Raw genomic sequence first — 22,646 nt, 5'->3', positions numbered from 1 at the left:
TGTCTGTATTTTCATTTATCTCTAAGAATTTTTTTATTTCCTCCTTTATGTCTTCTGTAACCCATTGATCACTCAGTAACATATTGTTCATTTTCCATGTGATGTAGGATTTTTCCTTCCTTCTTTTATCATAGATTTCCAGTTTCATTCCATTATGATCAGATAAAATGCATGGTATTATCTCCACCCCTTTATATTTACTGATGGTTGCCCTATGGCATAATATATGGTCTATTTTTGAGAAGGATCCATGTACTGCTGAGAAAAAAGTATATCCACTTGATGATCGTTGATATATTCTATATATGTCAGTTAAGTCAAGGTTATTGATTGTGATATTGAGTTCTATAGTTTCTTTATTCAGCTTTTGTCTGGAGGATCTGTCCAATGGAGGGAGTGCTGTGTTGAAGTCACCCATAATTATTGTGTTGTGGTCTATTTGATTCTTGAACTTGAGGAGAATTTGTTTTATGAACGTCGCAGCACCATTATTTGGTGCATAAATATTGATAATTGTTATGTCTTGCTGGTGAATGGTTCCTTTTAACAATATATAATGTCCTTCCTTATCCCTTTTGATTAACTTAGTCTTGAAGTCGATTTTATTCGATATGAGGATGGCCACCCCTGCTTGCTTACGAGGACCGTGTGCGTTGTATATTTTTTCCCAACCTTTCACCTTCAGCCTGTGTATGTCTTTTCCAATCAGATGTGTCTCCTGGATTTCTTTTTTTAATCCATGTTACCAGCCTATGTCGCTTTATTGGAGAGTTTAAGCCATTAACGTTTAGAGTTACTATTGATATATGGTTTGTACTTCCAGCCATGTTTGATAAATTTATCTTCTTTTTTTTTTTTTAATTAGTTTGTTTCTCCATGATTAGCTTTCCCCCCCACCCTCTGTCTTTACAGAGGCACTTCCCACTGATGGTTTTGGTTATTGTTTTTCATTTCTTCCTCGTGTAGTGTTTTGCTCAAGATGCTTTGCAATGCTGGTTTTCTGGCTGCAAATTCTTTTAACTTTTTTATCATGAAAGATTTTTATTTCGTTGTCGTACCTGAAGCTTAATTTTGCTGGATACAGAATTCTTGGTTGGCATCCATTGTCTTTCAGTGTTTGAAATACGTTGTTCCAGGATCTTCTCGCTTTCAGCGTCTGTGATGAAAAATCCGTTGTTAACCTTATTGGTTTACCCCTGAATGTAATCTGCCTCCTTTCTCTTGTAGCTTTTAATATTTTCTCTTTGTTCTGTATATTGGATACCTTCATAACAATGTGTCTTGGCGTTGGTCTACTGTGATTTTGTGTGCTCGGTGTCCTGTATGCATCTAAAATTTGTATATCCGTTTCCTTTTTTATTTCTGGAAAGTTTTCTGTAATTATTTCATTCAGCAGGTTACTCATTCCCTTGGTTTGAATCTCTGTACCTTCCTCTATCCCGATGACTCGTAAGTTTGGTTTTTTTATATTATCCCATATCTCTTGGATGTTTTTCTCGTGATTTTTTACCAGCCTTTCTGAGTTGGCTAGACTCTTTTCAAGATGATATATTTTGTCTTCATTATCTGACGTTCTGGCTTCTACTTGCTCCATTCTGGTAGTGATACTTTCAATTGAGTTTTTAATTTGGTTTATCGTTTCCTTCATTTCTAGAATTATTGTTTGATTTTTTTTATAATATCTATCTCTTGATAAAGATGCTTACCTTCTTCTTTTATCTGTTTATGTAATTCACTTTCAATGTGTTCTTTCACTGTTTGGATTTGCTGTCTCGTATCCTCTTTAAGGTTCCATTCCATCTGTCTAAGGTATTCCTTGGGATCTTTATATGACCATTTTTCTAATGACTCTAGATCCTCCTGAATATTTAGGCTGTCCTTCATTGTTTGTACTCCTTTTCTTCCTTGCTTTTTTATGCTGCTCATGTTACTTCTTGTTCTATTTGACTGCTGAGTTACTCTTTATTCTTATAAATTTATTTGATGCTTGGGAGGAAGTATAATAGAAGGAAAGGGAAGAAGTCACTAAAGAGAATGAGAGTAGGCAGGTAGAATTCAAGGAAGGGGGAATAAGAAAATTGAAAAGAAATGAAAAGACAAAAGAAAAAAAATAGAATATAAAGAAAAAAAAAATTTTTTTTTAAAAATAATAAACATAATAAAAAAATGAAAATTAAAATTTAAAGAAATAATACTAATAATAATAAAATAGAAAAATTTTTAAAAAAATTAAAAATATTAAAAAAAAGTTAAAGAACAACACCACCAACAAAAAAATGAAAATGAAAGAAAAAGAAAAAAAATAATAATAAATGCAGTCATAGAGTTCGATTAACTTCTCTTCCAGTAGATGGAGCTGTGCCCACTGGGCCAAGTTTCTCCTCTCAATAGGTGGGAACCATTCACTGTGCAGCAGTTCTTCCTCCCAGACTGGGCGGGTCTCCAATCCTAAGTGCCTAGGGCCTTCTCTTGTGTTTCCTCAAGCCAGGCCCCGCTCACCTGTGACGCTTACCACAATACTGGTTACACGCCAGGTCTGCTGCTCCTGGGAGCCCTGTTTTCATGAACGCCTGGGCACACTCTCTCTGTTTGCCTCCCTCAGACCCTAAGTTTATAGAGCTTGGGGGTGAGAACCCCCAGCGAATTTGCTTGCCCTCCAGTAGCCACGCCCCCAGTAGCTGGTGCAAGAGACCTCAGTTGTCAGCACTGGTGGGAGCGGTAGCCGGGAGTTCCGCGCCGCGAGTCCCGTGCCACTCCTTATTCCCTCGGTCTGGCTATGGAGCTCACAGGAGAGCTGGGAGGGGCTCTTAAGGTTTCCCCACTGTGTGGAGAGAGATGGCTAGGGGATTACACACCTGTCGCGCTGGTTTCAATGAAGTTATCTCCTCCGCCCGTGAAGTCAGCTCTCTGCCAAGGTGGTATCCCGTTCGCTGTGGTGTTCGCGGGGGTGTTCTCAGTGCCGGGCGGGCGGGGGCCTGTTCGCTGTGCGGGCGGGGCTGTTCGCAGTGCGGGGCGGATGGGGCTGTTCGCAGAGCCGGGGGTCGGGAGCTGTTCACCCGAGGGGGGGGAGGGGGGGTCGTTTGCAGCACCAAACCGCCGGAGGCGGTTTACAGAGCCGGGCCGGCAGGGGCCTGGGCAGGCAGCGGCTGTTTGAACGTTCGCCGCCGGGCTAGCAGCGGCCTTTCAGCGGTGGCTGGCAGGACTGGGCCCCTGCACCTCGTGGCCGAGACAAACTGATACTTCCAATAGACTTACTAATTCCCGGCAGGTCTCCTTTCAGCGGAATTTTGCTAGAAGTTTCTCAGCAGGTAGCATGTAGGTGTATTAATGGATCTCTCTGATCCCGTTACTGTGGAGGTATTGAAAGTGCTGTTTCCTCGCCGGCCGCCATGTTGGGTCTCAGTTAGCAGTATTGTCTAGAGCAATTATTTACTTTGTGCTGGATGGTGATCCTGTGTCCCACCGAAGAAAAAAATATGACTTCCTCCTACTGTCTCTAATAATAATGTTCATCTTGAATAAACAAAATTTCAAAACACAATTTTCTGGAGAAGAAAAAATGCTATCATGCTGAGACAGCAAGGTCAATATTATTTTAGTTTATTGATAAAATTAGCTTTGCATATTGAATTTAGTGAGAGGCTTATAGTATGGCATTAAGATTTAGGAATAAAAAGTGGGCATAAATTGGAAAGTTACTGAGAATATTATTATCAGTATTAAAAGTCCCAGGATTATTAGTAAGAGTAGCCCCAACAGTAGTATTAAATACAGTGAACTAACAACTAGTTCATCTAATCCTCAATTATAAAAGCAAAATAATACTTTCCCTGTCTAACCCACACCATTACTATGAGGAGCAAATAAAATAGAGATAAAATCGAACTGCTATAAAGTGTTTTAAAATATTTTTAACCCACTGAATTTAAGCTTCCTTCCATATTCAGAAAACAGCTACATAATTCAACACCTTAGCAAGTTGGTAATGTCATTATACTTATTTTTACAGCTGAGGATACACAGTCCTAAAGAGGTGAAGAAACTCATCTATGGTCACAGAGGAATGAACACAGAGGGAGGATGGGCTTTAAGCCCAGGTCTGATTCCAAAGTCCATGCTTTTAACCTCTATTTTACTAAATCCAGAGTATTTCTGTGAAGGTTAACAGATTAAAAGAGATGTTTATAAAATAGGAGCAAATTTGCATTCATTATACACCTAAAGGCCTCAACCCAACTGCCCACAGTAGGGAAGAGAATGGGCCAAACAGGTCCTTTCCCATACCACTTTTTTCCTCAAAAATTTTTTTTTAATTTAAAAAAAGTCCTATGACTCATGTTTTTTCATATATAAAATATATATGTATTTTTTAAGTGATTTAGACTGAACCTAGGATAGCTACCGAGAAGAGGACAAAAATCAACTAAGAGCAAAATACAGAGGGCTGGGGCTGTATCTCAGTGGCAGAGTGCTTACCTGCCACTGTGTGAGGCACTGGGTTCGATCTTTAGCACCACATAAAAATAAACAAATAAAATAAAGGCATTCTGTCCATCTACAACTACAAAAAAATTTTTTAAATATTTAGAAATACAAAGTAACTTTCAAAATACTGGGATGAACTGCCTTTTATTGGGCTCTAACCCAGGAAATTGCATTGGGAAAAGTGACTCTTGTCAAATGTCACTTTTATGTAAATGCTAATAAATAATCATAATACAATCTTAAAATCAACCCAAAATCAAAGAGAAGTTAGCTTTCATACTCTTAAATAGGGATGAAATGGTTATATTTGAGCAGTTGTCCTAATAACTTAACTGGGGGAATCCACTGAGGCTCAGTTTCTCCCACAATAGCTAAAAACAAATAAAAAACCATTCGAGAATGACAACAAATACAGTCTTTATTCTCTGTGGTACAAGAAACCAATCACAAGCCCATCTTTGTGAGACCTAGCTAACAAGAACATTATTTGAGTTGGGTAGAAAGAGAAGGATGGATTGCCAAGGGGGAAAAGTTATTTATTAGGCTGTGACAAGCTTTTAAATGTTTGCATTATCATTAGCCAACTGCTTCGTTCTCTAGTTTGCACACCTGCTGCCTCCAGCCAAAGCTATCGAAGTAGCAAACCTAAAAGCAGGGACCACCTCTAAGATACTGGCACCCTCTTCTGAGTCTTTTGTAGTACTGCATGTACAAGTTTCTGAAGTTTTTTTTTTCTTAATAAAACTATAAACTAATAACTTTGTGGGTAATACTTTCCAGATGATTTTAAATTTCTAATTCTGTGAATAAAGCTAAATTTAGCCCAATAAATACATGAAAAGCATCTTCAAAACAAATTTATGCCAATAAAAGAAAACCAACTATGTTCTCCTAACAATCCTAACAGTTTATATATATGAGCTGATTTTATTACAAGAATTATAATGATGATGACAATAACTATATATAAACACCATACGATGTTCCTGGTACTAGACATGAATAACTAGCTTAATTTTAAGAGCAAATTTAGGAGCTGATACTACTACTCAGTTCATGTTATAAATGTGGCAAGAGAGGCATCATGAAGTTAAGTACACACCCAAGGTCATGCACCTAGTAAGCAAGTGGTAAAGATAAAAGTCCAAACTCAAAAAAGATGACTCTAGAGCCTTAACCTTTATTGCACCTTGTGATTTTATACGCAAATCTCTCTCTGAGGTAGAATGGAATTGATATGATAAAATGAAATATGATTTTAAAAGAAAAAAATGTGAATTATAAGAAAATGTCAACTACATCAACAAATCTCTCATTTTCCACAAAGCATGAAACTATACAGACAAAAAAAAAAAAAAAAAAAAAAAAACAACATGAAATAGTTTCAGTCCCTTCCCCAAGTCTTTTTCCATTCCTCCCATACTTCAAGATTCTGTTTGTCCAAAACTATGATGCTTTTATTCTTTTTCCTCCACATTCCTTTGTCGATCAAACTATGCCCTTATTTATCTATTGTCTGGTTGTTTTTTAAAAAAATTAATCTACATTATATGCTTTATCTTTCTTTTATACAGAACTACTCCCTATTCCTACCTAAATTATATCTATTTCACTGAGATCTTTTTAAAATATTTTTATTAAGACAGTATCCAAATAAGAACACCAATTCCTTGTCTTTGATCCTTGAAAAGTCAACAGATGAGAATTTCCCTGGGATTACTTACTCCTCCCTGAAGTGAGGGCCAATAGATGAGATAATCTAAGATTTCTGAAAACACTAACTTTATTTTCAAGCAGGATATACATGAAAAGACACTGTCTAATGATCTATAGTTCAAAACTACACCTATTTAGAACATTTACAGATTCTACAACGTGCCTACATAAAACTATTCATAATATTAAAAATTAAGGATGTTTTGCATATAACCCAAACACAGGATAATTAACCTCATTGACACTCATGACAATTTACAATGGATGAGAATTAAGGCTTCTAACGCAATTATTTCTTTCTTATAAGTATCCTTTCATTTGAATATTTAGAATATACTCTAAAGTACAAACTTGTTAAAAGTCTAAAATATTAAAATTGTAAATAAATAGCACAGTTTTAATTTGTTAGAGCTAAGAACAAGTGGAACAAGGTGATTAGATTTTAGTACAATAAATGATCACACTGCTGAAGAATAAATTATAACATTATTCATATTTTCCAAATCTAAACATTAAAAAATAGCACTTTTGAAAATATGTCAAGGTATCAATTCCACATGCATCCCAGAATCCCTTTACCTCGGTCTGCAGAATGGCAGCTCTTTGTTCCTTAGCAGTCAAGGACTCCTTCAGCACCTCAATGTGTTGTTTACTGTCGGAGAACTGGTTTGTGAGCGTTTCTAGTTTTGTCTGCAGGGCGAGTAGTTCTGTGTCTTTTCTGGACAGCTCCTGTTTCACCTGGCCAATCTGGAAAAAAAAAAAAAAACACTCTAAGAAAAAAAAAAAAAAAAAAGACCTCTCATCTTGACCTCTGACAAATCTAAATCACAAGATATAAAACTAAGACAGAAGCCTGGGGTGTAGCTCAATGGTAGAGCACCTCCTTAGCAGGCACAAAGCCCTGATTCATTTCTCAGCACAGTAGGTAGGTAGGTAAGGTAAATAAATAAATAAATAAGATACAACATATTCATCTCCTTTCCATCATCTTATGTTGGATCCCACCACCACCTCCACATCCCCTAAAAATGAAGCTTATTCAACAAAGAGGGAAATTTCCACTTTTCATTTGTTGTCTTCTAAATATTCTTTGAAACCCTTTAGAAAAGAAATGGAAAAAAATTTCCAACTCAATTAGATAACTATAAGATAGCAGTATGCACCTAAACTCCACTGTTCTAAAAAAGCAGTTTCCATTTTATTAAATCAGATCTCTCTAGAATGTAATGGATCAAACGTTAGATTAATGTACATATATAACAGAAGGAAAATAGAAACCTCCTGATACTACTATTTAAATTCAAAAGGTAGTGCTGCATCTCTATTTTTTTGTTAAGTTTTATTCTCATTCTCAAACAAGTTTCACAAAAGCCTTATCTTAAAAGTTGTTTCTTTCAGTGCTACAAGTTATTACAGACATGTGTTTTGTAAAATTGTATAATTTTTGTTATGTGTATAAAACTTGACAAAAAAGATTCTATCTATAAAGTTCTATCACCTACAATATGTCATACCATCAAAATGGATAAAAGTTAATGCATTAAATCTCTGTAAAAACCTACATGTGTAATTTAAAGTTTGTTACTCTGAAAGGGTAATCCATAAATCAACTGATGCCATTCATTACCTCATAAAAATCTCTCTTAACTAGAAAATACTTTCTTTCAAACATTTCCTCTATATCCCTATTGTTTCTAAGAATTTTTTGAAGTCTTTTATTCTAAATGTAAACCAAATAAACATAAATTAGATCTGCTTTTATATTAAGTCTACCACCCAACAAGGTACTAAAAGACATTGTTGAAAGTATAAATTAAACAAAAAGTCAGTAATTTCATTATCACTGATTAAATGAAAAGTCCTTTTCTTTTTCTTTCTTTTTTCTTTCTGGTAGTACGGGGGACTGAAATCAAGGGTGCACTACCACTTAACTACATTCCCAGGCCCTTTTTATTTTGAGATGGGGTCTCATTAAGTTGTTACAGTTGGCCTCAAACTTATGATCCTCCTGCCTCAGCCTCCCAAGTAGCAGGTATTACAGGCATGAGCCATTGCATCCCACAAGTCCTTTATTTAAAAAAAAAACTAAATACTAGAGTATTTTTAATAATCTCAGGTAAAAGGGGTAAAGCTTTTAAAAACAATTTCCCAAAAGGAAATAAATTTTACCAGAAAATTTTAAGAAACACTACAAATAAATTTCTAATTTAGACTTCAATTTTAACAAAAAAAATAAGCATTTTTCTCATATGAAATCTGTTTACTAATAAAGTTATGCATTCATACAATATTTCTGTATGCTTATTATAGGCCAAGTACTTGTACATACTGATGATATATCTATCACTTTATCAACAAATAATTCACATTACTATTATCCCATCCCTAACACATAGATTGCACTAAAAATGCATCTGTTTTATAAATGAATATTGAGAAGAAATGTTTAAAGTGTTACCACTTCCTTAGTAAAGAACTATGGCCTAAAGGTTATTCAAATTTCCAGCTACTTCCAATCATAGGATCAAAAATAAATATAAAATCTCAGTTTCCTCATCATCTGCATTATTGAATAAGCTTCACATACTGTTATACTGGCAGGAAAGACTGAAAAAGGAAAGAAAATATTTTAAACGAAATTTAGAAGCACAAATTTTCCTTAAAGACTCAGAAGAGGAGAGAATATTATAAACAAAAAGCAAATAATAAAAAGTCACAAGCACAAGACTTTGCAGTCAGCCACATGTTAGGCTGAGAGAGCTATGTCTTTGAGCAATTACTCTGCCTCTTTAAATTTTGGTTTCCTAACTTGTAACAGGAAGAAATTATACCAATGTCACTTTCTTGTTTAGGGATTCAATAAAATAATGTATGAAATCCATTTTGCCTAACATTACACAGAAATGAATAATAGTAGCTAAAAAAATAAAGGAAATAATACATTATCTTCTCCTCTAGACATGGTCAAGCCATTAGCCAAATTAGACTCTTTCAAACAAAACAGTTTGCTTTTTATCAATACTATAAAGTGGTTCATAAACAGCAAACATACCAAATCAGCACAAGATTTTTTCTATTCTGCATTACAGTCTTAGCCAACAATTATTTCAATAAGCAGTTTTCCTGACATATTGACAAGTATGTACAAAGCTGAATACAGGGCAGACAGTGAAGAACTCACAAGCATAGTTTCTGAAAACAGAATGCTTGTATAAAACCAAACCCTGACTCTTAAAAACTGTCTTTTCCTAGGCATCATTCTGTTTTCTTGGTTTCCTCATCTATAAATTGGGGTTGATAAATTCAGAAGGTTATAAAGAGCATACAATAAATTAGTATTAGCTATTTTATTATTATTTATTATTATGTTTTGAAATGAAATATTAAGTTCATTAAACAGAAGGTTGAACTAGATTTAGATACTTGATATGTCACACACTAATTCAAATTTACTGATAACTCTAAATAAGCTAATTATTTTCTATCCATCTGCCCTAAAGAAAATAACATTTGCTGCAGAATCACTTAATGAGAATTTAAAGGCAATGTCTACATAAGAGGTATTCTACGTGAGAATTTCAAATTCAAATGAACTCTAGGTGATGGGCCTAAAACATCTGTAATTCCTGCATGTAAGAAGAAAAAAGACCACTATTTATATAAATCAACAAGTATCTAGTAATAATGGCTTGAGGGGGAAAAACAAGCTTTGAAATACCTTCCATAGAAGAATAAAAGCAACAATAAAGAACCATGTTATAGGGCTTCCAGAAAACACAGGGCTCAGTGCATATAAAGTGGCATCTGGGTCAAACTAGTGAACAGAAGTCAGTTAAAGAACAAAGCAGGCTGGTTAGTGCTAGTGGTGGGCGAAGTTGCCAACCACAGAGAATGAAAGTGTAAGCCACCCACAAGCCAGACCTGGCAGGGTCCCACTGTGGGATCACTGCACACAAAGAGGTAAATCTTACGGCAAAGACCTCAGCCTGAAGACCAGCTGCTCTCTTTTTCAGCTCCTCCCCTTGAGCCTCTTTCGAACTTAGTTCCTCCTTCAGTTGCTCTACCTGTCACGACATTGTTATTCTTTTTCACTCATGTGTCAAGTTAGGTCATCTTATTAACTACTTTTGAGCCAGAACCGCCACTGGAAATAACAATGACTCATTTACACAATTAAATCTGTTCCCCTAATTCCCTTTTCAAAGGGACATAGAAGGTTTCTCAGTTTTCACAGCATTGTGTGTGGTTTTTTCAGTTTTGTTTTGATTTTTTAATAAACTGTCATGTGCTGTCAACAAATGGAAAACATAAACATACAGACTTTATTGCAGTGTATTTTGTTGTCAAGGGGTGAAAAACCCAAACTAATAGAAGGACGGATATGTGAATTTTTAAGTTCTAAAATTAACATGAAATTGCCAGATGTCATTGATAATAGATTCTTTTTTTTTTGGCCAGGGGTGGGGGGGGGAGTACCAAGGATTGAACTCAGTGACACTCAACTACTGAGCCACATCCCCAGCCCATTTTGTATCTTATTTAGAGACAAGGTCTCACTCAGCTGCTTAATGCCTCACCATTGCTAAGGCTGGCTTTGAACTTGTGATCCTTCCTGCCTCAGCCTCCCAAGCCACTGGGATTACAGGCATGTGCCATCATGTCCAGCTGATAATTGATTCTTAATAGTAAGGAAATATTTTACAGACATATAAGGCAGGTGTGGGTACTACAACAAGAAACCAGAAATGCGGGAGGGAGTTACCATGGTGTTATCTCTTACACTACTGTGAATGTTTCAGTTTTCAGTTCTTGGGTATCCATTTGGGTAATACAGTCGAGAAATACTGTCAAATTAAAATTTTACTACCATTACAATTGTGATTTTTAATTAAACCACAACAAAACTGATACCTATAATAAACTAAATCCTTCAATTTGTCTAAACAGTTTATCAACTCAAACTAAATGACTTTGGATATAAGGAAGAAATAATGTGACTGATTTTAAAACACATGGTGTCAAGTAAGTCTCCATGGTATCTATCTTATTACACTATACCTGAAATGGACATGGGAAGCAAAAAACCTGGGGGCAAATGGACCTTCTCCAAGGGATACAGCACAGAGCTTTCCTGTATTTAAAGGGGAAACACAGTTTCATTTAACCCATTTCAGGAAGGAGGAAAAAAAAAAAGCTGGATTCAGCCTCTTGGGATTTTGACTTAAAATATTTCACAAGAGGTAGAGAACTGGATGTCTCATATAATGAAGAAAAACACATCTGGATATAATACTACTAAATCACCTCAAAAGTACTTATAGATAGGATAAGTTAAATTATAAAAATATATACTTTGTCTCATACAAGTACTTTTATTTTAAATAAAAGCTTATAATAACTGTATGATATCAGTAATTTTGACCTAAATTCTGGGAAAATTCCATTTAAAAGAATGCTTCCCCAATGTCTGATAAAACAATAAAGTAGATCTTTATCATTACTAAAGAGGTAAAAATATGCATCAATCTTTCACATCACTCCTATGAACTATAGTAGTATTATACACCATTACCTTGTTTTTCATAAATTTAGAATGGCTGCGATACACCTCCATTTGCTTCATTTCTTCCTCCCGTTCTTCAGTACTCAAAGCCCCATTTGATTTCAGCATCTGAATTTCCTCTTCCAGGTCCCGGAGCCCACGCTCCATAGAGGAAATTTTTGAATCCTGAGGACAACAGAAGAGTCAAACATTAGAGTATTCACAAAAACTCAGAGAAACTAAATAAACAGGTCTTTTTAAATGTTAAAATTAATAAAGATAAACAGATATACAAAAAATGCTGCCGGATTTGGTGACTTGCTTCTAAAAGACCTCCTTTATAGTCATCTGGGTGAGGGGAGGAGGACTTTCATATCCACAATATGATTTTCTGTACCTCTTCCTCTAGTTCTAGACCCTTTTGATCAAAATTGAGATCACTAAAGAAGTAGAAGCAATGGAGAAATGGTTAAAGTTTCTTTGCATTTTATGAGTTGACAAATTTCTGGTGGGGGGGGCAGTAAAGGCTTTTCTAGTTCCAGTAGTTTATCATTTTACTTAGTGACCCCTATAAAGGCATAGTTCCCCCCAAAGAGGGAGAAGGAGTAAGAAGGTTTCAAAGATTTATATTAATGCATGTAACTGTATATGTGTAATAAAAATTTTATAACATTCTGTTTCAGAAAAATAAAGGTATGATTATATTAACAGGTGCTTTTTATAATATTAGCAATCTTTCTCTACTCCATACATTTGAAATACTTAATAATTTTTTAAAAACTGGGAACATTAGCATATCTCTATAATGCCAGTTACTCAAGAAGGCTGAGGCAAAAGGATCACTTCAGCCTTAGAGTTCAGGGCCAGCTGGGCCACATAGCAAGAATCTTGTCTCAAAAATAAATAATACAAAATACATGTATGAAGATGAGAGAAGGAAAACAAAAAAAATAGTGTTATCCTAGATTAGGGAGAGAGAAGTGATGGGAGGGGAGGGGAGGGGTTGGGGACACAGGAAGGATAGTAGAATGAAACAGACATTATTATTACTATGTGTATATATGTGAATGCATGACCAATGTGATTCTGCAACCTGTATACTCAGAAAAATGAGATATTATATCCCATCTGATTCAAATGTATGATATGTCAAGGTCATTGTACTGTCATGTGTAACTAATTAAAACAAATTAAAAAATAAAATAAATAAAATTATTTCTATGAAAAAAAAATAAGTAAATAAAAATCCCTGTTCTTGTAAATAATCATCCTTACCACAAATATCACCTTCTAGTATTAGATCCCTCTATATTCAATTTCTTGATTTTGTTTTTCACAGTATCTAATTTATCTCCAGATTACTGATGCATCCATTACATGAAAATTCCTACATGGAATGAATAGTTCACATTTGTTGTTGCACACACTTATTTGCCTAAGAAATAGAGACCATAAAGAGTCTAAATTAAGCACAGTTTATTTTACTTAAGGCTTTAGAAAAAAAAAAACTTCGAAATTAATTTCCTTTCCCATTTACCTCAAGGATTTCTTAGTTGGCTTTCCTTGCCATCTTAATTCCTAGAGCATGAAGATCAAATAGTTTAAGGATCTGTCATGAGACAACTACAGCTAGTTATTTTCAGGTTTAAGGACAAGAGGAAGGGGAAAGTGCCCTTGTATCACTTATTGTAATACCTTTAAAAATATATATCCGAAAAAAATAATCTAGTCAAAATTTGTATTTTGTTCAAAATTAAATGTATTGAAAACAATACACTTAAACAACAATTCAACTTCAAACAGGATTATGGTTTATTCATTTAAAAACAGTCAGCCTAATGCCATCTCCCAAGCCATAAGAGTACTACTTTAATTGCACTATCTGAAATTTCCTTTTGGAAGCTTACTATAAATTTTTCTGTAAGTATCAGGATACAATTCCCTAAAAATGACTAAAATACTATCCATGTGCATGTGACTAAAAGAAAGTGAAATGTAGGTTTCCACTGGGGGTTAAAAAAGAGAACCAACTTTAAAGAGGGGTGGGGGGAGGGGGGGAGAGGGAGGGAGGGAGGGGGAGAGGGAGGGAGGGGGGGCAGGCAGGCACTTTTCTAGCAAAACTAGGGCTCCACAAAAGACAACAGAGCCCTAGGTAAGAAATCCAGCTTTGCACATCACATGGCAGATCCTACCTGTACAAAGCCTCTACATGGCCCTGGCCAAAACACCTTATCCATCCTCTCCCCCATCCTCCCAAAACAATGACAGAAAGGCAGCTCTTGACCAAATCAGCATGCATCATAAAAGCTACTTCCCAGAAAGAAACTGCAGCTCTGAAAACCATGAGGCAGACACTGGCTATCCATAAAAAGAATCTGCCAAGCTGTTGTCTGAAATCAGATGAGAAAAGTAATGCCTAATATGCAAATGGTACCAAGTCTGGATTTATTTGAGGGTAGTTACTCCAAACAGATTTCTCACTCCTAGAATGTGTAATAACTAAATAAATATTTTTGCCTTCTCATGCTCTATTTCCCTGGCCCTGGCTCCCCCATCATTGATCAAGCAACACTACTGGGCCTGATGAAATACTCTACTTCTTGCAAAATTCCCCAGGACCTCAATTTTCAAAGATTGTCTCCCTGTTCCAAGTAAAATCTGGCTTTCCCAAAGGATATAATTTCCCTAAACTCTCTCCAATAATCTCTCTGCTCCACAAAGGGCCTGGGTAAAGGGTTAGCATTCTCTTGGTTCCGTCATGCTGTTTCCTTCATATGCAGGTCCCTTTTCACTCCATCCTCCTCACCCTGCCATCTAGGGACTTCTCAAACACTCCCGCAGATTTATGAAGTCTTTGGCACAAGTTCACAGCCTTTTCTTTAATTGCCACTGTTGTCAGTCATCACCCTAGGATTTCAATGTCAGAAATCCTTGAGAGCCACAACTCCAATAACCTCACCTTCAAGTCCATTTTAGTTATTAGTTTACAGGACCATACACTGGATCCGATCCCATCATCACCCAGCCCTCTCTTCCCAGGCCTGACACACCCTTGCCCTGGTTATTTATGTTCTTCAACCTCACTTCCCTAACATTCACATTTTCTCCAAACTGTGAGTTCATGTGAATCTTCTTTCTTCCATATATAGGGTATAGTCCAGGACTTCTTATCACCCTCAATTCATTTGCATCCCAATAATTCTGCTCTATCTACCCAGTGAAACTCAGATGTCGCGACCCCTTGCCCGCAAGGAAGACGCAACACTCAGGAATCTTCTCTCAGCAGTTTATTCAGGTCCCTTGATATTTCTTATTCTTTCTTCTTCTCACCTTCCCGGATGCCCTCCCAGCCTTAATAAAGCATCCCAAGCGCCAATGCAAAGCCGCCGCGTGGAGCATTCTCACAGGGTGGTGAAAAATCATGTGCCAACTCTCTCAGATAAGGAGTTGTTTGTCACATACCACAGCGGAGCCAGCGCCATCTCGTAATGGCGACCATACTCTGCAGAAACGGCAGAAGCGGCTCACCACACTCAGACCCTAAGGCAATACAGTAATTCTTCCTTGACCCTCCACTAGTGAAGGAAAAAGAAAGAAAAAAGAAAAAGGTAGAGATATAAAATGAGGCAGAAAATAGGAAGGGGGCAGAGAAATAAAGGAGGAAAGGAAGAAAGGGGGTAGACGAAGGGATAATAAAGGAAACAGAAGAAGAAGAGAAAACCATACTCCCTTGACGATTACTGAGTTGTTTCACTGTGGATCATTCTTTCTCCTATTTCCCCACAGACTATCCCAGTCTTCATAATTCTCCCAAGCTCATGCCGCATTCTCAGAAACTCAGCTATTTTGGTTATGAGTTCAGCATAACATACACTTGACCCCTTTGGTCCACCAGAATCTCTTGTATCTCAACACAAGGTTAACACACTTAAAACAGACTCACTGCTAAGTAATACAATTACATTTCCCTGTTTTGTCAAAATATGAGTAAAAGAATAATTATGTAAATAGGTACATTCATGTTTTGTTCTTAGGTATCAACAGGTATCAGGAAATAACATGCAAAATAAATCTGTGGTGAATGTGAATAAGGTAAAACCATGCAATTAAACCATTCTAAAGGCTCTTACAAGATTGTATTCAAGACTGCTAATTATAATAACTAGCCCAGAAATCACTCATTTGAAGTGGTAAACCATTTCACCATTAAGAATAAAGATATAGGCAGCTGGGGTGTGGCTCAGTGGTAGAGCGCTTGCCTCCCATGTGTGAGGCACTGGTTTCAATCCTCAGTACCACATACAAATTACATGTATGAAGATGTGTGGTGTCAACATACCTTGTATACAAACAGAGATATGATAAATTGTGGTATGAAGGTGTATTAAGAATTGTAATGCAAAAAAATAATAAGAGCTCATGTATAATAGCATAATTTGGCATGAACATATTTTATATACAGAGTTATGAAAAATGGTGGTGTAAATGGATAATTATGAATGTAATGCACTCCACTATTGTCATGTATATAAGAAATACATTAAAAAAAATAAAGATATTGTGTCCATGTATAACTAAAAAATATTTTTAAAAAATATATATATAATATAAACAAAGTTTTAAGAGGAAATTGTCCAAATTATGAGAACAATTCTTATAACTGTACTTGAGAATTATCTATTTACATAAAATTATTCATATACCAGTATCTAATATTCTTATTGAATCAAAGTCCACAAGCAAAACACAATCTGGAGCTTTTGGAGGGATACAAACAACTTAAAGGGGAGGGAGATAAATCCCTATATTAAAACCTTCATAAAACAGAACAAAGTTAATATCAGCAGAAGCAGATAATACAGATTGCTAAGAGCCACAGCCAAGTAATATGATCATGGCATTTTTGGTTGAAAGGTGATGCCAGCAAGCCATTGAGATGATATGATTATGTTAAGATTTGCATTCATATGGATATTGGACTCCTGCTGTCCACCTCCGCCTGCTACGGGACTCCTGGAGAGTTCCCATTGGTTGGGGAAGTGCAGTAGGAGGGAAACTTCCTCTTGGGGTTCCGGGGATCCGGGAAAACGCCGCGTGCGTGGATTGGCAATCTTCCCAGGAGCTTACGGGGCATTGGTGGCAGTTTCAAAAAATAAAGTTTGTTCCTGCTTGAGTGGCTCCTGATTTTGTGCCCAGCCAGACTGCTGCAACTGGTGGCCCGTACGGAGAACGCCTGAAGCTTGGAGGTAAGTAAAACTGCTCGCCCCTGAGGGAAGGCGAGAGAATGGGTGACCATTTCAAAAAACAATGTGTTCTTGTTTTGATTTATTTTGTTTTTGTTTCAAGCTGTCTATCCTTAGAACTTTCTCAGGCAAACTGGGAAAAATGGTTAGCTCAAGGTTTGAAGTTCTTCCGCCCTGAGAAAGAGAAAATTGATACAACGATTTTTTGTTCCGTTTTTGTTTCATTCTGTTTCAGTTTTGTTTTATGCTATCTTATTGGGTTGCGTTACCTTTATAGTAGATTAGAAACTAGTAAAAAACAAACCAAAAGACTGTTAAGTAAATTGTTAGAGGTCCAGACTATGGTAGAAAACATGTTAGGTCAAGCAAAAGAGAAGGTCTCTCGAGCTAGTCAGACAGAGGAAAATTTAAAGGAAGAAAGCTTAGAGAAAAAACAACCACCAGGGGGGGAGTTACAACAGGAGGCTGCTACTAACTCCGTTCTATCACCAGAGGGTGTAATTCAACCAACAGCTCCATCTACAGCTGAGCGACCCTCAACTCCCATAGTTGATGGACGGAATCCTAAGGCAGGACCTCAAAGACTAGCATGCCCTATACTTGAGCAGGCAGGAGGGCAACGAATTCACTGAGCTTTAGATTTTAAAACAGTGAAGCAATTAAAGGAGGCTGTAACAACCTATGGTCCCCAAGCACCCTTTACCATAAGTATGGTCGAATCTATTACCAACTTGGACTGGGCTAACATGTGTCGATCTGTGCTAAATGGAGGACAATATTTGTTATGGAAGGTTGTCAATGAGGAATTTTGTACGGAGACAGCTAGGCGAAATGCAGCAGCCGGTTACCCTCAAAGAAATCTAGAAATGTTGTTAGGAAAAGGACGTTATGAGGGTCAATGGCAACAAATTGAATATGATCCTGGCGTATACGCACAAATTGCTGTAGATGCGGTTAGGGCATGGAAAACTTTCCAGGGGCATGGAGATTTACAAGGACAATTATCTAAGGTAATACAAGGAACTAATGAACCTTCGCTGAATTTGTAGATAGGCTTATTCAAATAGCTTCTAGAATATTTGGGGATACAGAACAGGCAATGCCATTTATAAAACAACTGGCTTATGACCAAGCAAATCGTTGCTGCAGAGAGGTCATTAAACCATGGAGACATGAAGATTTAAACACATATATTAAATTATGTAGAGACATTAATGAACAAGGGCAAGTCTTGGCAGCAGTACAACAGGCTTTAGATGCCAGGCCAAAAACATGCTATAATTGTGAACAAACAGGACATTTTAAAAGGAGTTGCCCCATAGGAGGAGGGTTTAACAAAGCTAGGTATCAAAGGAATAGAATAAACGGGTATTTGCCCACGATGCCATAGAGGGAGACATTGGGCTAATGAATGCCGTTCTCAAACAACCACAGAGGGTACTCCGTTACCAAGTGTTTATCCACGATATCGTGGAGAAAGGCATCAGTCTCCATTGCCAAAAAACGGACTGGGGGGCCCAATGCTCCGGGGCCCAAAACCACAAATATACGGGGCAATGGAGGAACCCAGCAACACCATCAGGGTAGTGCCCAGGACACATTATCCATTAAATCCCTCATCAGACAAACTAGAGGGAGCGCAGGGTTGGACATCTGCGCCTCAGCCAGAGCAGTACTAACTCCAGAGATGGGAGTTCAAATCATTCCCACAGGAGTAAAAGGACCTCTTCCCCAAGGAACAGTAGGGTTATTATTGGGACACAGTTCTTCTACACTAAAAGGACTTATGATAAGTCCTGGGGTAATTGATCCGGATTATGAGGGTGAAAAAAAAATTATAGCTAGTTCTCCAAGAGGTATATCAGTAATTTCACCAGTAGATAGAATAGCACAGTTATTAATAATACCCAGCCTACATGATAAATTTTCCAGTCGTACTGTAGAAAGAGGTTCCAGGGGATTAGGCTCCACAGGTGTAGATTGGGCTATGCTGTCTTTAAATTTAGATTCTCGCCCCATGCTAAAACTAAATATTCAAGGACATGAATTTAATGGGCTACTGGACACAGGTGCTGACCTTAGCATCATATCGCGTCAAGAATGGCCAAAACATTGGCCATTACAACAAGCCACTCAAACGCTTCGAGGCCTAGGAGTGGCAACTAATCCCCACAGAAGTGCAATGGTATTAGATTGGAAGGATCCTGAAGGATGTGAAGGAACTATACAGTCCTATGTATTGGATCATCTTCCTATAAATTTATGGGGACGAGATGTCCTAGATCAATTAGGTTTGACATTAACAAATAACATCAGTCCTAATGCGCCCACTACTAGGGCTAGACAAGGCTTTAGGAAAGAAAAAAGATTAAGAGAACAAGAACAAGGTATGACAGCACCAATTCAAATAGATCAAGAAATAAATAGACATGGATTGGGTTTTCAGAAAGAGCCACTGAGACAATAAAAATTACTTGGAAATCAGAAAGACCAGTGTGGGTTCCTCAGTGGCCCCTGACTAAAGAAAAGATACAAGTAGCCCATGACCTGGTCAAACAACAATTAGCAGAGGGACATATACAACCTTCTGTATCTCCCCATAATACTCCCATTTTTGTCATTAAAAAGAAATCTAGTAAATGGAGATTATTGCAAGATTTAAGAGCCATTAATAATGAGATGGTTATTATGGGACCTGCTCAATCAGGGATTCCCCAATTGTCTGCTTTACCAAAAACCTGGTATGTTTTAGCTATAGATATTAAAGATTGTTTTTTTTCAATTCCAATTCATCCTGAGGATAGTCCATATTTTGCATTTACTATCCCTGCACTAAATCATGAAGGTCCTGATCAGAGATATGAATGGAAAGTACTCCCTCAAGGGATGGCTAATAGTCCCAACTATGTGTCAAATTTATGTTAACAAAGCAATCCAGCCACTTAGAAATCAAAATCCTGAACTACAAATATTTCACTATATGGATGATGTGTTATTGGCACATAAAGATAAAAACACATTGCTAGAATGTTATGCCACACTTACAAATTTATTAAAAAATTATAATCTAGAGATAGCAATAGATAAAGTACAATTAAATCTTCCAATTAATTATTTAGGAGTTCTATTATCCTCAACCATGGTCCGTCCACCAAAAATTCAAATACAAGTAGATCAACTCAAATCACTTAACGACTTTCAAAAGTTATTGGGAGACATAAATTGGATAAGGCCTTATCTAGGCATACCAACAGGAGAGCTAGAACCTTTATTTGATATCCTAAAAGGTCCATCAGATCCAAATTCACCCCACATGTTAACGCCTGAAACAAGAAAGGCATTAAAAATCATTGAAACATATATGGAAAATATGCATTTGGATAGAATTGATATAAGTTTGCCTTTATTATTTATTGTACTACCAACAAAAAAATATTCCTACAGGAGTATTTTGGCAAGAAGGTCCATTATTGTGGATACATTTATCTTATTCTCCTAACACTATTCTTACTAGGTATCCTGAGGCTGTAGGACAATTAATACTCAAAGGAATAAAAGCAGCCAAGGGAGTGTTTGGGATTTCTCCCAATAAAATTATTACTCCATATACTATGGATCAAATTGATGAGTTAGCTAATGAGTTAAATACTTGGGCAATAATCATGTGTAAATCTAATGTTTCATTTGATAATCACTTACCATCTAATCCTTTGTTGTCTTTTTGGTCTAAGCATCCTGTAGTTTTTCCAAAAATGACAAGAAAAACCCCTATCATGAATGCTCCAAATATATTCACTGATGGGTCAAATAATGGTACAGCAGCAGTAGTTACCCCTGATCAAACTTTTACATTTTTAGTACCCAAACAATCAGCTCAAAAGGTAGAGCTTAATGCAGTATTACAAGCTTTTATGATTTTTAAAGATTCTGTATTTAATTTATTTTCTGATAGTCAGTATGTAGTTAATGCTATAGTATCCCTTGAAGATGCTGGTAGGATTTTCCCTTCTTCTACTGTTTTCTCTTTGTTTTCCACTATACAAAGTCTAATCTGGGACAGAAAAGATCCATTCTTTATACATATCAGGGCACATACAGGACTGCCTGGAGCCCTTAGTTTGGGCAATGAATTAGCAGACAAATCTACACATGACATACATATTTTCTCCACAATAGAAGAAGCTATAAATTTTCATAAAAGGTTCCATGTCAATACTAATACTTTACAAAAGCATTTTAAAATAACTAAAGAACAAGCCAGACATATAATAAAGCAATGTCAAAATTGTGTGACATTTTTACCACAAGTTAATCTTGGAGTCAATCCTAGAGGACTGATACCTAACCATATTTGGCAGATGGACGTCGCACACTTGCCAGAATTTGGAAAATTAAAATATTTGCATGTTACAGTTGATACTTCTTCCGGATTTTTGATGGGCTCCCTTCATGCCGGAGAAAAAACTGAAGATGTTATAGCTCATTGCTTACAAAATTTTGCCACTGTGGGCGTTCCAAAACAGTTAAAAACAGATAATGCCCCTGGTTATACCTCTACCTCTTTTAAACAATTTTGCTCATCATTTCGCATTACTCACATAACAGGAATTCCATACAATCCACAGGGACAAGGCATAGTTGAAAGAGCTCATCAAACTATTAAATTGTACTTATTAAAACAAAAGGAGGGAATTGGAAAGGGATATATATCCCCCAAAGATAAACTTAAAATAACCCTTTTTACTCTAAACTTTTTAAATTTGGATTCATCGGGGCTTAGTGCTGCAGAAAGACATTTGTATCCAAAAAATGTACATAAGCCTAAGGTACTTTGGAAGGATATTCTAACAGGACAATGGAAAGGTCCTGACCCAGTGATTGTCTGAAGTCGGGGCTCTGTTTGTGTGTTTCCACAGGGAGAACAACAGCCGATTTGGATTCCAGAGAGATTAACCAAAACAATTTCTACAGACCAAAAGAAAGATGATTTGACTCAAATCCACAACAGCTGATATCCAGAACTCCAGCTTGGCTATTCTTACATCTGCGACAGTGATTAACCAGGATGCTTTTTTCAATATCTATTTTATTATTGCTTTTCCCACATCATAAAGTTCTATTTTATTTTTAAGCTCATACAGACCTAGGTTAATGTTTTTCTGATCAGTTTTATTTTTTGACTGTGGAGTTTTTAAACACTGCAATGGAGATTTCACCTATGTAAAGCTACAAAGCCTTTACTATTGTCTTATGTGTTGTATGTTATGTGTGCACACTTCTGTTTTGTGTTGTATGTCTGTATGTGAGTATTTCCATATATCATATTGAGGAGTGCTCATAAATAAATGGATCCGAATTTTTTTTTATTATTCACGTGATTTTAATGGTTTAATTTAAATTGGGTAAACAGCTGTTGAGGATTGTTTTAAAATGTGTACAAATAAGCAGGTTAACACATCTGTTTGTTTACTTTCACCTTTCCTTTTCATTATATTTAATAATTCTCTTCAGGATAATGTAAATTGTTCAAAAAATTGTTTTCTTAGTACCTGTTGGAATATTACATAATTCTTTTTTTTTTAGCATCATTGTCAGAATTCCTATCTTCATCCCAGTGCCGGTGAAGACAAAGATGAAACCAAACTACAGTTTCTTCGATA

General features: G+C 36.5%; 1 protein-coding gene across 5 annotated transcripts in view; it reads right to left on the bottom strand.

Annotated features, from left to right (window-relative positions):
* Positions 1-22,646, bottom strand: part of Erc1 (ELKS/RAB6-interacting/CAST family member 1) — a 546,275-nt gene that overhangs the window by 402,430 nt on the left and 121,199 nt on the right. For 4 of the 5 annotated variants that reach the window (XM_071610305.1, XM_027951274.3, XM_071610306.1 and 1 more), the window contains exons 5-7: positions 11,774-11,929; positions 10,182-10,265; positions 6,781-6,948 (exon numbers count right to left, since the gene is read on the bottom strand). In XM_071610305.1, coding sequence (XP_071466406.1) covers positions 6,781-6,948; positions 10,182-10,265; positions 11,774-11,929 — 408 coding nt within the window. The remainder of the gene's footprint in view (positions 1-6,780; positions 6,949-10,181; positions 10,266-11,773; positions 11,930-22,646) is intronic. The other variant, XM_027951275.3, reaches the window with a different exon arrangement.

The sequence above is a fragment of the Marmota flaviventris genome, chromosome 3 (assembly GCF_047511675.1).
Source record: "Marmota flaviventris isolate mMarFla1 chromosome 3, mMarFla1.hap1, whole genome shotgun sequence".
Classification (NCBI taxonomy): domain Eukaryota; kingdom Metazoa; phylum Chordata; class Mammalia; order Rodentia; family Sciuridae; genus Marmota; species Marmota flaviventris.
The sequence above is the reverse complement of the archived record's forward strand: the minus strand, read 5'-3'. Positions and strand labels throughout refer to the sequence as shown.